The sequence below is a fragment of the Vigna unguiculata genome, chromosome 10 (genome assembly GCF_037176805.1).
Source record: "Vigna unguiculata cultivar grain cowpea cultivar isolate G323 ecotype 2 chromosome 10, ASM3717680v1, whole genome shotgun sequence".
NCBI classification, from domain to species: Eukaryota; Viridiplantae; Streptophyta; class Magnoliopsida; order Fabales; family Fabaceae; genus Vigna; species Vigna unguiculata.
Window position 1 is genome coordinate 38,846,719 of NC_140801.1, and position 13,914 is coordinate 38,860,632.

At 36.3% G+C, this 13,914-nt stretch overlaps 1 protein-coding gene and 1 pseudogene across 5 annotated transcripts; both read right to left on the reverse strand.

The window, feature by feature from the left end:
- Positions 1-1,978: 1,978 nt before the first annotated feature.
- Positions 1,979-6,499, reverse strand: LOC114165392 (putative disease resistance RPP13-like protein 1). 5 transcript variants are annotated; one of them, XM_028050033.2, is made up of 3 exons: positions 6,237-6,499; positions 5,333-5,961; positions 1,979-5,236 (listed from the first exon to the last, which is right to left on the reverse strand). In XM_028050033.2, the coding sequence occupies exons 2-3, from the start codon at positions 5,805-5,807 to the stop codon at positions 2,073-2,075; spliced, it is 3,639 nt and encodes a 1,212-aa protein (XP_027905834.2). In that variant the 5' UTR covers positions 5,808-5,961; positions 6,237-6,499; the 3' UTR covers positions 1,979-2,072. The 5 variants fall into 5 exon arrangements, with proteins under 5 accessions (XP_027905834.2, XP_027905832.2, XP_027905831.2 ...); XM_028050031.2 differs by having other exon boundaries at positions 1,979-5,893; XM_028050030.2 differs by having other exon boundaries at positions 1,979-5,961.
- Positions 6,500-11,414: 4,915 nt separating this feature from the next.
- LOC146882551 (uncharacterized) lies at positions 11,415-12,065 on the reverse strand (annotated as a pseudogene).
- Between the last annotated feature and the right edge of the window lie 1,849 nt (positions 12,066-13,914).

Consider the following 13,914-nt stretch of genomic DNA (forward strand, 5'->3'; position numbering starts at 1 on the left):
CCTCTGTTTTAATGTGAACCGATGCCATTGTGTCAAAAAAAATTAATTAATTAAAAGCTGCAACGGTGGCTCACCATCACCACATTGTCAAGGTTTTTGGAGTTATTGTATTTCCCTGTCACAGCATCAAGATTTTTTAATTCACAACAACTGCATCACCATTACAATTTCAGCAGCAGGACAAATATTTGTTTGCAATTTTTCACAGCAAGAAGGAAGGTGATAAAGCAGCAGCACCAGCAGCCACAATTTTGAGATGAAAATTCCAAGTGCTGTAAATCTTGCGAAACAAATCCACAAACAAAAAACACCATCTTCAAAAATTAAACATGATAGGAAAAACACAATCAAGACCAGATTTGAGGAAGATTTACCCTTCCCCAAAACTGATTTTACAACAAAAATATAAGGTTTTAAAAACACTACAGTTTTGGTCTGAATCCCCATCTCTGTGATCTCGCTGAATGGCGTCGTGTGGCTCAGCCCTGCAAACCCTAGGTCGTCGGATCTGGAAGCGGAGGTCGCGTTCGCGGCACTGCGGTTTGCTTTATGGTGAACCCTAGGTTTTGTTTTCTATGGCTGCCCATGCTATTGGGTTGGTTTTGATGCCGCCTGAACCATTGCCTTGGGATCGAAAGGACTTCTTGAAGGAGACGAAAGAGCGACGCGATGGTGACGGGAGGTGTAGCACAGAGAGGGTTTGCGTTCGCCTTCGCGTGGTTGTAGTGGTCGGAGGAGAGAGGAAAGAGTTGTAGAGACGCGGGGAAGAAGAAGAGTTCACGAAATTAAAACCCTAAATAAACCCTATGGCTTCGGTTCCTCTAACAACCGAAGCCATATACTCCTTTTTGGCACCGGGTCTGTTGGACCGAGGCCAAACACCTAACGTCTACTCCACTTTTTCAAAAATGCAGTCCCTTTTTGGCTTCGGGTCTTATTGGACCGAGGCCTATAGCACTCTTTGGCACCAGTTTTGCGCGAACCGAGGCCTATAGCTGTCTTTGGCTTCGGGTGTTAGCTGAACCGAGGCATAAAACTTGGCTGGAATTACAAAAATGCCACCGCACCATTATATGCTTCGGTTCCTGGCCAACCGAAGCATATAAGGCGAGGTAAAAAGGAAATTCTGCACTAGTGCTTCCATTATGTTGAGTTCATTAGAGTGGTCGGCCTAGGTTCTAAACTTAGTGGATATGATGGAGTAGTCGGTCTAGGCCGGCTATTTGTCTTGATGGCTTATGCTGGTGTAGGTTGTCCCTTTAGATGTTTAGTTTAGGTCAAGACTGGTATAAGTTAGGCTAAGTCGGCCTAGGCCGGATACTTGGCTGCCTTGATGTGCACATTGTTTACTTATTTGGTCGAGTTTGGCTAGGTGTGGTACAGCTACAATGAGCAATTATTTGGGAACATTAGCTAGGAATGCACATTTAACTCCTCTAACTTTTACTAGTTGGAAAGGATTGAAGGAACATTGGGATGACATGTGGAAAACATTATTGGTAATTCATTTCACTAACCTTTATCTTTGATTACATATATTACCTAAATTCTAATACTTATTCATTGATTATGATATGCAGACAAAATTTGATATTGAAGAACGTGCTAAAAAGTGGATTTTATGAAGCATATGTTCAAGTTGGAGGAACCATAAATGTCTATTGAAGACAAAGTATTTTTTTTCAAATATGCTAGATGATTACAACTTCAAAAATCGACCCCCAAGTGTTTTACTTGAGCAGTGGAAAATTCTTATTAAATTCTAGAAATCTAACATAGCTAAGGTCTTATTTAAATTTTATTATATCTTTATTTGTACTTGTATACCTCAGTTGCTTATATGTTTTCTCATTTCATATTTTTATCATAAAGGTTCGTTGTGAGAAGAACAAAACAAGCAGAGTAAAATTTACTACTATACATACCACAGGAACAAAAACCTTGCAATTCCAGTAAACTATCGAACAGAGAAATGAACTGATTTAAAATTAGTTGAATTCACTAATTGACTTAAATTTGAAAGGAGAAAGAAATGAAATGAAAAACAACATTGACAAAAATAGTTTTTATGGTTAGATATATCTATCGTCAATCTCTAGCACATGGACATGGCAGATTTTAGGCCAAATTTCACGGTCCTTCTTATGGCATCGTTCTTGCAGTAAGGGACATCCGTTTATGCTTAATTTCATTAGAGAGACGGGAAGACTTTCTCCAGCAATATTCTTTAACTTTTCACATTTTTGAATGTCCAATTCTCGTAGCGAGGTGAGATGAAGAAAGCCCTTGCAGTCCAACGTCTCCAGACTTGTGAAGTTATGGAGACTTAGAGACGTAAGAGAGGGAGGCAGCAAAGCCTCCTCCGGGAAGGAGTTGATGCCATCACATGGACCACTCACAATGAGAGAGGTAACCATGTCCATGCATACCCATGCTTTACTGCTTAGTAGTTTCTCACAATTTTCGATCTCAACTGTTCTCAAGTTAGGTGGCATACCCCCTCCAGGGAAAGACTCTATTTGTTGACAGTTGGATATGATAAGATATTCCATTTTTGGAAGAAGAGTTCCCATCTGATCGGGCAACGACTTCAACTTCTCACAATCACAAACACGGAAACGAATTAAATTGGGTGCACACAATCCCTCTCCCAGAAATGATACAAAGTTGGGACAGTGTTCAATCTCCAAAGATTTCAAACTCTTCAACGACTCTGACCGTGAGACCAAAAGTGATTCCATATTTTCACAGCTTATGATATCAAGTTGAGTGAGACTTGGGAAGATAGCCAATGGAAGAGACGTGAGCGAATCACAACTATTCTTTATTCTTAGCGATTCCAGTAATTCGTGCTTGTGTTGCATCGGGAATTTCAAGTTGTTTAAACAACTGACATCAAGAGCTGTCAGCGATGCAGGAAGACGATCACCTGCAAACCATATGGCTGACGAACACTTCTGTAATCTTAAAGATTGGAGGCAAGTAGATTGGATGTTAGTGATGGCCTCCATCATGGACTCCACCATTGGTCCTTCTACGTCTATAAATTTCACCAAAAGAGGAAACTCATGAAACATTACTTTGTTGGTGTTACATATCTCTATTGTTCGAAGGTTGGGAACCCTTAAGACAGAAGAGACAAGAAGCTCGCAATTTGTAATGCTAAGTCTTTGCAGAGCGGGAAGGTGATTTGGAAAAGCTCCCCTTAGTTTGGGGCAATCCGATATACAAAGATCCTTCAGCACAGGAAAAGCTTCTGAAGCAAATGCAGTCCACACCTCCCATCTAGGCATGCGAAAAATGTGTAGAAATTCAAGGGAGGGAAAGGATATCGCAGATTCGGTCTTGTAAAATCCTGCATCAATAGTCTTCACCGAATTAATCTCTGAAATATAGAGGAACTTGAGAGATGGTAGTTGCCCCATTGAAGGAAGCATGCAACAGTTGTTACAATTATATAAACTTACACTTGTCATGTAGCGGTAGCAAAAATTCCCCACCCACTCTGGAAATATGGTTCCTTTATAACCAATTATTAACAGCGTTTGCAGGTCTCGGTGAGGTTGTAATTTGCTGAGTACATCTAATTCAATTTGGAAGTCGATGCTATTGTCGTTACCTGTAGACCATTCTAAGGATAGATGGTTAATATGCTTCTTGTCCATTATACTGGCTTCTATTGCTTCTTCGCCTTTCGTAACATTTTCCAGTGCCGTAATACAAAACGAACCACAGAGATTTGGAAGTCCTCCCAGTTCTTTGATGCTATTTTCTTTATCCTTGCCCACAATATACAAATCCAACTGCTGTAATTGATTTAATTTCCCCATTCTTTTAGGCATCTCTTTTATGCGAGATTCATGAATTTCAAGATGACGTAAGTTTACAAGATTTTGCATGGCAATAGGCAACTGAGTCAGCTTTGAGCAAAATGCCAACTTCAAAGTTTGTAGATTGCACAAATTACACAATGACTCTGGCAAAGTTTCTATACTTGTATGAGATAGATTTAGATAACGCAAATGAATCAATTCACCAATTGAATCAGGCAGAGCAAACAGACTTTTGAAGCTACAAAACGATAAAACTCTCAAGTACTTAAGCATCGACACAACAATATATGGTGCCTTTTCATTGTTGAATGGAGAATCTTTATAATTGATCAGCAAGAAAGTTCTGGAAAATTTTACTGTGTCAAAACCTTCAATATCCGATACTGGTTCACTGAATCTTGTAAATGACAAGTGACGAGTCTTTCTACTGATTTTGGTTTCTTTCCCAAGTTCATCTGCTCTGAAATAGAATTTCCCGCCAGTAAATGTTGCTAGATCATGCATCAGGTCGTGCATTAAAAAATAATCACCCCAAGTCGCATGACTTACACGTTGGAAAAAGGATCTCGAAACCAAATCATCAAAATACTCATGACCAACTTCTTCTAGAGTCTTTTCTTTTTTTGGTGCTTTTACAAGCTCTTCAGCCATCCATAGCTGGATCAGTTCATCTTTATCGAATTCATAATCTTTGGGGTACAGTGAGCAATAAACAAAACACCGTTTTAAATGTGGAGGGAGATAATGATAACTAATTCTGAGTGCTGGAATAATTTTACACTGACTTTCAGGAAGTTCCCAAATGTCACTTTCAAGTACATTATTCCAATCCCTAACGGCGTGTTTTCTTCTCAACATTCCTCCAAGTGACTGTGCAGCTAAAGGCAACCCATTACACTTTTTAACAATCTCCTTTCCGATCATTCGTAGAGTTTCTCTATCCTCACAGGCTTCTGAGGGAGGAAATGCATGGTTTGCAAACACCAACCAACAATCTTCATTTGTCAATTTATTTAGACGATATACTACAACACTATGAAAAGGCACGGCTGCCGCTACATTTTCATTGCGGGTTGTGACCACAACTTTACTTCCCTTGGATCCGCTTAGAAATGGTTTTGTAAGACAACTCCAATTGTCACAATCCTCGATCCAAACATCATCCAAGACAATAAAAAATCTTTTACCTTTCAGTTTGTCTCTCAACTCAAGTTGAAGGGCATTTAAATCACTCAATTTACAGGGCTTGCGGGTAATTTCCTCTATCATAGTTCTTGTGACCTTCACAATATCAAATATATCAGAAACACAAACCCATGCCTTTAAATCAAATATCTGCTGCTTCAATTTGCCATCGTTGAACACCGATCTTGCCAAAGTGGTTTTTCCAACCCCACCCATGCCTACAATAGGGATCACAGAAAGTTGTTCAGTATCAGTGACATCCTCTAACACCATCTTCATTATGGCCTCTTTATCTTTATCTCTACCGTACATACCGTATCCATCTTCCAGAGATGTTGGTTGAGCTTTCCATGAGTGGTAGTTCTCCACTGGAATATCTTTCAAATCAAGACTCTCCTTTTGTTTTAGAATATCATCTAACCTTTCAACCATCTCTTCCAACTTACTAATACTAACAATCTTTTTTCTGTTGAAAATGCGAGAAAAGGAATTGCTTACCTCCTTTTGGGTAGCAGCTTTAGTAGAAACTTCATCAAGTAAGTCATCAACCTCGTAGACAAGATCTCTGAGAAGATCGAGCCAGTCTTTGACATCGGAGTTTGAGATTTGTCTCTTCTCAGCATCAGCAAGCACAACTTTAACCACAAGCAGCTGACTCTTCATCTTTTGAAGTAACCTTTCAGGCTTCTTTCCTCGGATGAAGTTGACAAACTCAGGGGAAGCTAGTCTGTCAAAGAGAACGTCAATGAAAGCAGAAAGGAGTGCACCACCTACCACAGCTAATGCCATGAAATGATGTCAACAACAAACAAGTGATTGTGAGTACGGAAAGCAACTGTTTTGGAGAAACTGCGTTGGTTATTGGCGGATGTGATCTGAAAAGAAAAAGGAATTTCAGTGAACTCTCTTCACTTTAACTTGCACAGCTCTGTCAGGAACACACCTTCAAAATGAACCATTAGATATATGATATATTAGTAAAAGATCCGAAGGTGGTGATTGAAGATGCGTGCCCGAAAAGCTCAGTGATGGTGGGGTTAGTTTTTTAAAAGACAAAGTTCATGTTTCAATGCATTTTGAACGCAGAATCTGTGGAAATGTGTCAGTTTTGCAATGGTTCAGATTGATATATTAATTACCCTAATCAAATTAGAATTAGATGCCAAACCTTAATCAAATTTCTACAACTAGATAACGGTAAAAGAGAAAAACCCTAACCAGTAGTTTATAGGGAAGAATCAGCAAGAGTGCAACAAAATCACGATAAAAGACATCGAAAGATTGACGGTAGCAGTTGAATGGAGCAGAATCCAACTACCGGTGGTGTAGAGTAGTTGGAGCCGTTGCAGAGTGTGGCAGAGTCAGAATTGTAGACTACTCTGGGTTGATGTTCTTACACAGCGATTAATACTATGCTTGTGTGGCGAATTGAATGAGGATTTTGCGGCCGAAGAGGTTTTGTTTTACTAACCTTTGAATTGTAATCAAATCTATAAGTTTCAATTGAAATCAACCCAAAAGTTTTAATTTACCTTCAGACATTAATAAAAAAAATACATTAAGAAAAAGATTTATTTTTAAAACTTGATAAAAGAAAAACTTGGTTTAGTAAAGAATGTGATTTGAAAGTTTACTTTTAAAATTCAATAAATTATATATATATATATATATATATATATATATATATATACACTCGTGTGTGTGTGCACGCACGTGGGGATGTATAGATTTAAATATGTGTATGTTTCAAATAGGAAACTTATAAATTATGTTTTTTCAATGCCTGTGAAAATTTATAGATATCTTTTATTTGTACTGATTTCATTTTTGAAAAAAAAAATGGCCTCCACCCAGACTTGTTGTGTCCATGATTATTTTTCTGAACATCAAGACAAAACATAAAAACACGTGTGTTCTTGTTTGGATTGAACTTGCTATTGCTTTACATAGAAAACATTTTCGACACAACGAAGTAAAATACCTTGAATAACACAATTTTCTCTAATTAACTTTTATTGTTCTTTATATTTGCAAAACATGTATCACTACAGTAAAAGTAATTGTAAACAGATCGTTTTCTATTTTTCAATAAGAAGTAATAGACTCTTTATACATTTCCAGTAGAATTACTAAAATTTTGTCGCTGACTTTTAAATTTGAAACTCCTTATCTAATAATTTTATCTTATTAACGATACCCGATTATTTGTTTAATTATTTCTTAAATGTCTTAGACTTTTTCATCATTTGTCATTGCCGCTCAAATCCGTTATCAATTTCATGCATCAAATATTCTCATTTCCAACATGTTCTCCTTTTAAAAATCTCTAAATTTCATAAGTGACTTTAAGTTCATAATTCCAGTCAAGATCATTGAAACACTAACAAAAACATGACTTCAGTTTTACCATCTTTTCCTTTCTCATTTTGATTTGGTCTATAGTGGGATTTTTAGACAATAGATCAATGATGTAATTCTTTTCCACAATTTCCCATAAATCTAAATTTCCTAAATAAGTTTGCATTTTTACGACCCTTAGAGCTAACTTTCATTAAGAGTGGAATAACAACTTACTAGAAGTTTCCTTCTTCTTTTGTTCTATAAGTCCTAAAATAGCAATGACTTTGATGCCACTAATAAGATTTAAGATTTTGGAAATACAAGAGATATATTATATGAAAGATTTTGTCATTTTATTTGATTAATATATGTTAGAAGATTCACATCAATTAGAGGTAATTAGAGGTAAAGCAAATTTAGAGCCATGGATTAGAGTCTCTCTTAGCAAAATTTGATGTTTGTTAGCTTTATTGTTCCACCCGCTATCAGACCATTATAAGACCACTCATTAATATCTAGTCTCATGCACGAGATAGATATACATCGACGTGACAGGGTGTGTTGGAAGTCTCACATCGACGTGACAATGTGTGCGTGTGTGGGTGCGTGCGTGTGTGTGTGTGTGTGCGTGCGTGTGCGTGTGTGCGCGTGTTCGCGTGTGCGCGTGTGCGCATGTGCGCCCGTGTGTGCGTGTGTGTGCGTGTGTGCGCGTGTGGGTGGGTGGGTGTGTGTGTGTGCGCGTGTGCGCTGGTGTGTGCGTGTGTGCGCTTGTGTGCATGTGTGTGCATGTGTGTGTAACAATGTAATTTATACATAGACTAAAAATGTAACATAATATCAAATATTAATAATATTTCAAACTCAATTTTCCTAAATTTAAATAATAAATACACATATTTTTGTTTTATGTAAAAATTATTTTTAAATTCTACAAGATTTCTTAAAATCTAATTTATGTAAAAAGACACCAAACAAAAGATTCTCAACCTAACCCTCCTAAGCAAGGGATGGCATTATGCCTATAGGGTCATGGAGCTTCTGCTCCAAACTGTAATGGATTAATAGTATTCTGATTCTCTTTTGCCACTCTTCCCTTGAGTAACTTAACCATTTCAGACTTTTTACTTCCTTCGCCATTTAGGCACAAATCAGCTTTGCACTCATAAAAATATGAGCTCTTGGTGTTTTGCTTACAATTTTCCTAACAGTTATACCTTTTGTAATATGTTGTTTGCACGACTATGCACCTACTGATGCAATTTTGTTGCAAAGCTTATGCTGTGAAACATCTCTACCATATGATTTTAATACTATGAATTTAATACTGTGAGGACAAAATATGTTGATTAGGCCTATTTTATTGCAGTAGCTAGATTGTATTCAACAATAAAAAAATGGGTTAAAGCACCATTTCTCAATTGAAGTACGATGTATACGTTCCACAGATAAGATTTAGTCTACATGATACAAACACAAGCAAAATATTTACCAATTTTTAACTTAAAATAGCGGCAAATTATGGATTTTGGCGAATCATAAATAAGCACATTACTTCAGTTTTTCACTTGTTTAAAGGTGGTACTGAGAAGTGCCTCTATAACCTTAACAATATGCGCAAAAACAAATTATTTATGCTCTTCTCGTGTAAATACGTAAGGGGTGATGTCAAAACAAATAAATGGATCTAGGCAGCAAAAGTATTGATTCTAGTTACTTTAGATTCCCATTTTTTTCTATTACGTATAACATATTATAATGAAGGCTTCCTAACTTGCTCTTCACATAATGAACCAGAATTGCAAAGATACAACCGCCAAGCTTATCGTGTGAAAGTTTAATGTTTGTTTCTCAGTGAACTTCGTGAAACTTGACACCTCTAATGTGATATTGGTGGTTGCCTCTCTTTCAATTTAATCATTTTTAGACACTAATATCAAGGCTTGACCAGATAACAAAGTGTAATGGAATTCACTCACCATGCATATTAGGAATGGTCATAACGTGCAAGTTCCTACAGCACAATAATCATCAAATAAGTAAAACTTCAAATATAGAGTAGCAGAGAATTTATAACGAGCAATAGCTAGAGGCTTGACAACCATTTTCAATTATGTGTCGGTATACCTGGGTGACATGCTCAAAAGGAACTGTAAATTGTTATTGTTTGGAGTCATCCCTATCAATTTGAACAAAGCCCTGGTTAAAATAAAACATTACATGCAAAAATTATTAAAATATGATAAAACAGAAATCAGAAAGGAAAATAAGACAGTCTATGGGAAAGTAAGAAAAAAATCAAATGCCCAAATCAGTAAAGAGAATGAAAAGAATTAGAGTTAATGCTAAAATTCATTTCTCCCTTTTAAGACACATCACAATATCCTACCCATGACTTATATTTTCTATCCTTGTTCATTGTTACTATTGTGTTTTAAATCATCACAGTTTCACATATGTTCCAAAATTGAACAAGGCATGGGAGGAACAGTAAAATATAACATTAAGAAGAGTAAACCTTGCCTAATCTTTTTTTTCTTCACTTTAGAAGTTATATTCTCTTATGCAATTTGATCTTTGAGGACATTATGAAACCCATCCACACTGAGGAAACCAAAACCTCCATTCTGATCTTTTACATCAAAAGCTTTGAATTTAAGATTCTCGTTCTTCCAGTTCTTTCCTGTTCAATGCACTGGTGTTAGTGTAGATCAGTTGTTAAGTAATGGGATTCACTCCTAAAAATATGTACAGGCTATTTTTATGCATTTCAAATACTGACTTAGGGAATGCAGCCTCCACGAAAAAAGGAGATCAAGGAAATATGAAACAAAATCTAAGGGAAAGAACAAAATCAAATGCCCAAATCAGTATGAGAATGATAACCATTCGAGGTAAGGCGGAAATTGAGACCTCCTTTTGAGACACACCACAATCTCCTACTCGTGACCTATATTTTCTATCCTTGTTCAGTTTTACTATTCTGTTTTAAATAATCACAGTTTCACATGTAACATTAAGAAGAAAAAAGCTTGCCTAATCTTTTTTTATTCCCTTCAAATGTTATATTCTCGTATGCCATTTGATCTCTGAGGACAGTATGAAACCCGTCCATACTGATGAAATGCCAACCTCCATTATGATATTTTACATCAAAAGCTTTGAATTTTAAGATTCCCGCTCTTCTAGTTCTTTCCTGTTCAGTCCACTAGTGTTAGTGTAGATCAGTTGATAAGTATTCACTCCTAAAACTATGTACATGCTATTTTTTGTGCATTTCAAATACTGACTTAGGGAATGCAACCTCCACGAAAAAAAAGAGATCCAGGAAGTATTGGAAATTCGATCTCATCATGTTGTATAAAGCTGTCACAAATTTATCATTCCATAAAAAACAAAAGCGATGACCTACTTAAAGGGAAGTATATTACTGTTGCCTACAACACAATAATAGCGGGAAAAGGAAATAAAGAGTATGCAACATTTCTATTCTCTACCCCTAAATATACCTGGAAGCATGACTTACTCAGAGACCCACAATAAGAGGTAAAATGAGATCATCCTAGTTGGCATGGTAGATTTTTATGCAGCACATTGTATCCAATCTCAATCATCTGTTTAATTTACGTAATAAAAAATGCTTGTTTAAAAAACATGAATGGATGACATTAACTTGATTTTTAGTTCAATTATCTATCTCACATGTTCACCACTATACTAAGGAAAACTGGCATCTCAATGTAAATAAAATATACAAAAAACGTTAGAAATCAAACTCCGAAAGACATTAGGAAATGAAAGATTCCATGTCAGAAATAGATTTTCATTGTTATGAGTTGATGATGTAGGTCAAAAAAGGATAACTATCTGCTGATCATCCTTCCTCACTAAATCCATCTACCGTCAATGTTTATCCCACGGACATGAAAGATTTTAGGCCAAATTTGACGGTCCTTTTTATGGCATCTTTACTTCAGCAAGGGATAACCCTCTATGTTTAATTCTATTAAAGAGAAAGGAAGCCTTTCTCCCACAATATTCTCTAGGTTTTTAGAATTTTCAATGTGCAATTCTTGTAGAGCTAAGATGGAGAAGGCCCTTGCAATCCAACGTCTCCAGAGTTGAGATGTTCTAGAAACCAAGATATGTAATGGAGGAGGCAACAATCTTCGTTTAGGAAGGAATTAATGCCATCACATGGACCCTCAAAAATTGAAAGAGGTAACCATGTCCATTGATACCCACGCTTGGCAGCTACGTAGTTTCTCACAATTTCCGATTCAAACTGTCCACAAGTTAGGTGGCATGGGCCCTTTAGGAAACCACTCAACTTCTGGGCAGTTGGATATGCAAGAATTTCCAACTTTCGGAAAAGAATTCCCATCTAATCAGGTAATGACTTCAACTTGTCATAGTCATGAACAATGAAACGAGTCAAATTGGGCACAAATAATCCTTCTCTTGGGATTATTGATACAAAGTTGGGGCAATAACCAATCCTAAAATGAATCAGACTCTTATACGACTCTGATCCTAAGACCAAAAGAGTTTCCATATTGTCATAGTATGTGATTGGAAGACTTATTATGTATTGAAAGTGTTTCCAGTAGTTCGTGTTTGTGTCGCACGAAAATTTCAGTTTGTTTAAACCACTGATATTAAGAGTTCTTAGTGATGCATGAAGTTGATCATTTGGAAAAGATATGGTTGAAGAACAATCCTTTATTGACAAATACTTGAGGCAAATTGGTTGGATGATAGTGATAGCTTCCATCATAGTCTCCACCATTGGGCTTCCTTCTATGTATATTTTCTCCACCAAGAGCGGAAACACATAAAATGCTACTTTGTTGCTTTTTCGTATCTTTAATTTCTGCAAGTTGGGAGCCCTAGGGACAAAAGAGGCAAGAAGCTTGCAATTTATAATTTTGAGTGTTTGCAAAGCAGGAAGGTGATCTAGTATATCTCCCTTTAGTTTAGGGCAATCAGATATATAAAGCCAATCCACACCTTCCAACAAGGCATGCTAGAAGAAATCTTTAGAAACTTGAGGGAGGGAAAGGGAGTCACAAATGAACAATTTTCTTTTTTGTAAAAACCTGCATCAATGGTCTTCACAGAATTCATGTATGAAACGCGGAGGCCCTTGAGAGATGGAAGTTGCCCCATTGAAGGAAGCATGCAACAGTTGTTACAATTCTATAAACTTAGACTTGTCATGTAACGGTAGGAAAAACTCCCCACCCATTCTGGAAATACGATTCCTTTATAACCATTCATTGACAACGATTGTAGGGTTTGGTGAGGTCGTAAGTTGCTGAGTACATCAAATTCAATTTGGAAGTCGATGCTATTGTCCTTACCTACGGATCATTCCAAGGATAAATCATTATGTGCTTCTTACACATTATCTTGGCCTCTATTGCTTCTTCACCATTGGGAACATTATCCAATTCCTTATAGAAAATTTGCAGTGGAGATTCAGAAGTCCTCCCAGTTATTTGATGCTATTCTCTATCTCCTTGCCCGCAATATAGAAATTCAACTTTTGTAATCGATTTAGTTTCCCCATTCTTTTAGGCATCTCTTTTATGGGAGTACAAAGAATTTCAAGATGACGCAAGTTTACAAGATTTTGCATGGCACTAGGCAACTTAGCCCGATTATAGATTTATTTTTCAAAAAAAAAAAAAGTTATATTTTTTTCTTCCATGAGAATAAATTTATTTTCCAAAAAAATATAAAAAAAATTTAATTAATGGTAAATAAAAAAAGTGAAATAATATTTTCTTCAAAAATTTTCAAACATTAAATTTAGCAAAAAAGGAAAAAAGGAGAGAGATTAAAAAAAGGAAAAGAAAAAAAGAAGAAGGAAGAGCCCAATTTTTTATTTATTTATCACACTCCTTCTCCTGATCCCAACCACCCAACATGTTTTTGTTCTCACTCTTTTCTACCATTTGTTCCTCATAGAGAAAATAGTTATATGATTCTAGTAATTGAAAATATCTCTTCTGATAATTACAATCAATATTACTACTGATGTTTGATATGTTGCTTTGATTGTTGTCCTGTAATGTGTTCTTTTCATGACCAATTCCTTCCTTATATTGTTTTGTACAATTAAGGCTACGATTGCATTGGTATTGCAATGTATGAATATAAATACACAGTTTGCCATATGAAAACGGATGGGAAAATAAATATTTTCTACACTTCTCTCTTTTTTTCTTCCTCATTACCACTCACACAGACACACCATATTATTACTTCTTTGGGTTTTCTAACTCAGGCTTTATGCCTCGATCACAATGGAAACGAGACATATATACACATGGTGGGAAACTTGTAATTATCGCAGTGTTTTATGCCTTGATTACACGTAAACTTGAGGTAGAAAATTCGCATATGCCTTAGTTGTAAAACATCCTAGGCCTAAAGCCTCTTAAAATCTTCCATTTCTCGCTTTTTTGAATTTCTAAAATCCAACAAAAATATTTACGCCTCAGGGTGAAGCACTAGAGGCAAAATATCGCCTTATGTCACGGTTTGTTAAGAT

Bases quoted from the DNA above. Each gene is read 5' to 3' on its own strand.
- LOC114165392 (XM_028050031.2), bottom strand. From the start codon at position 5,807: ATGGCATTAGCTGTGGTAGGTGGTGCACTCCTTTCTGCTTTCATTGAC.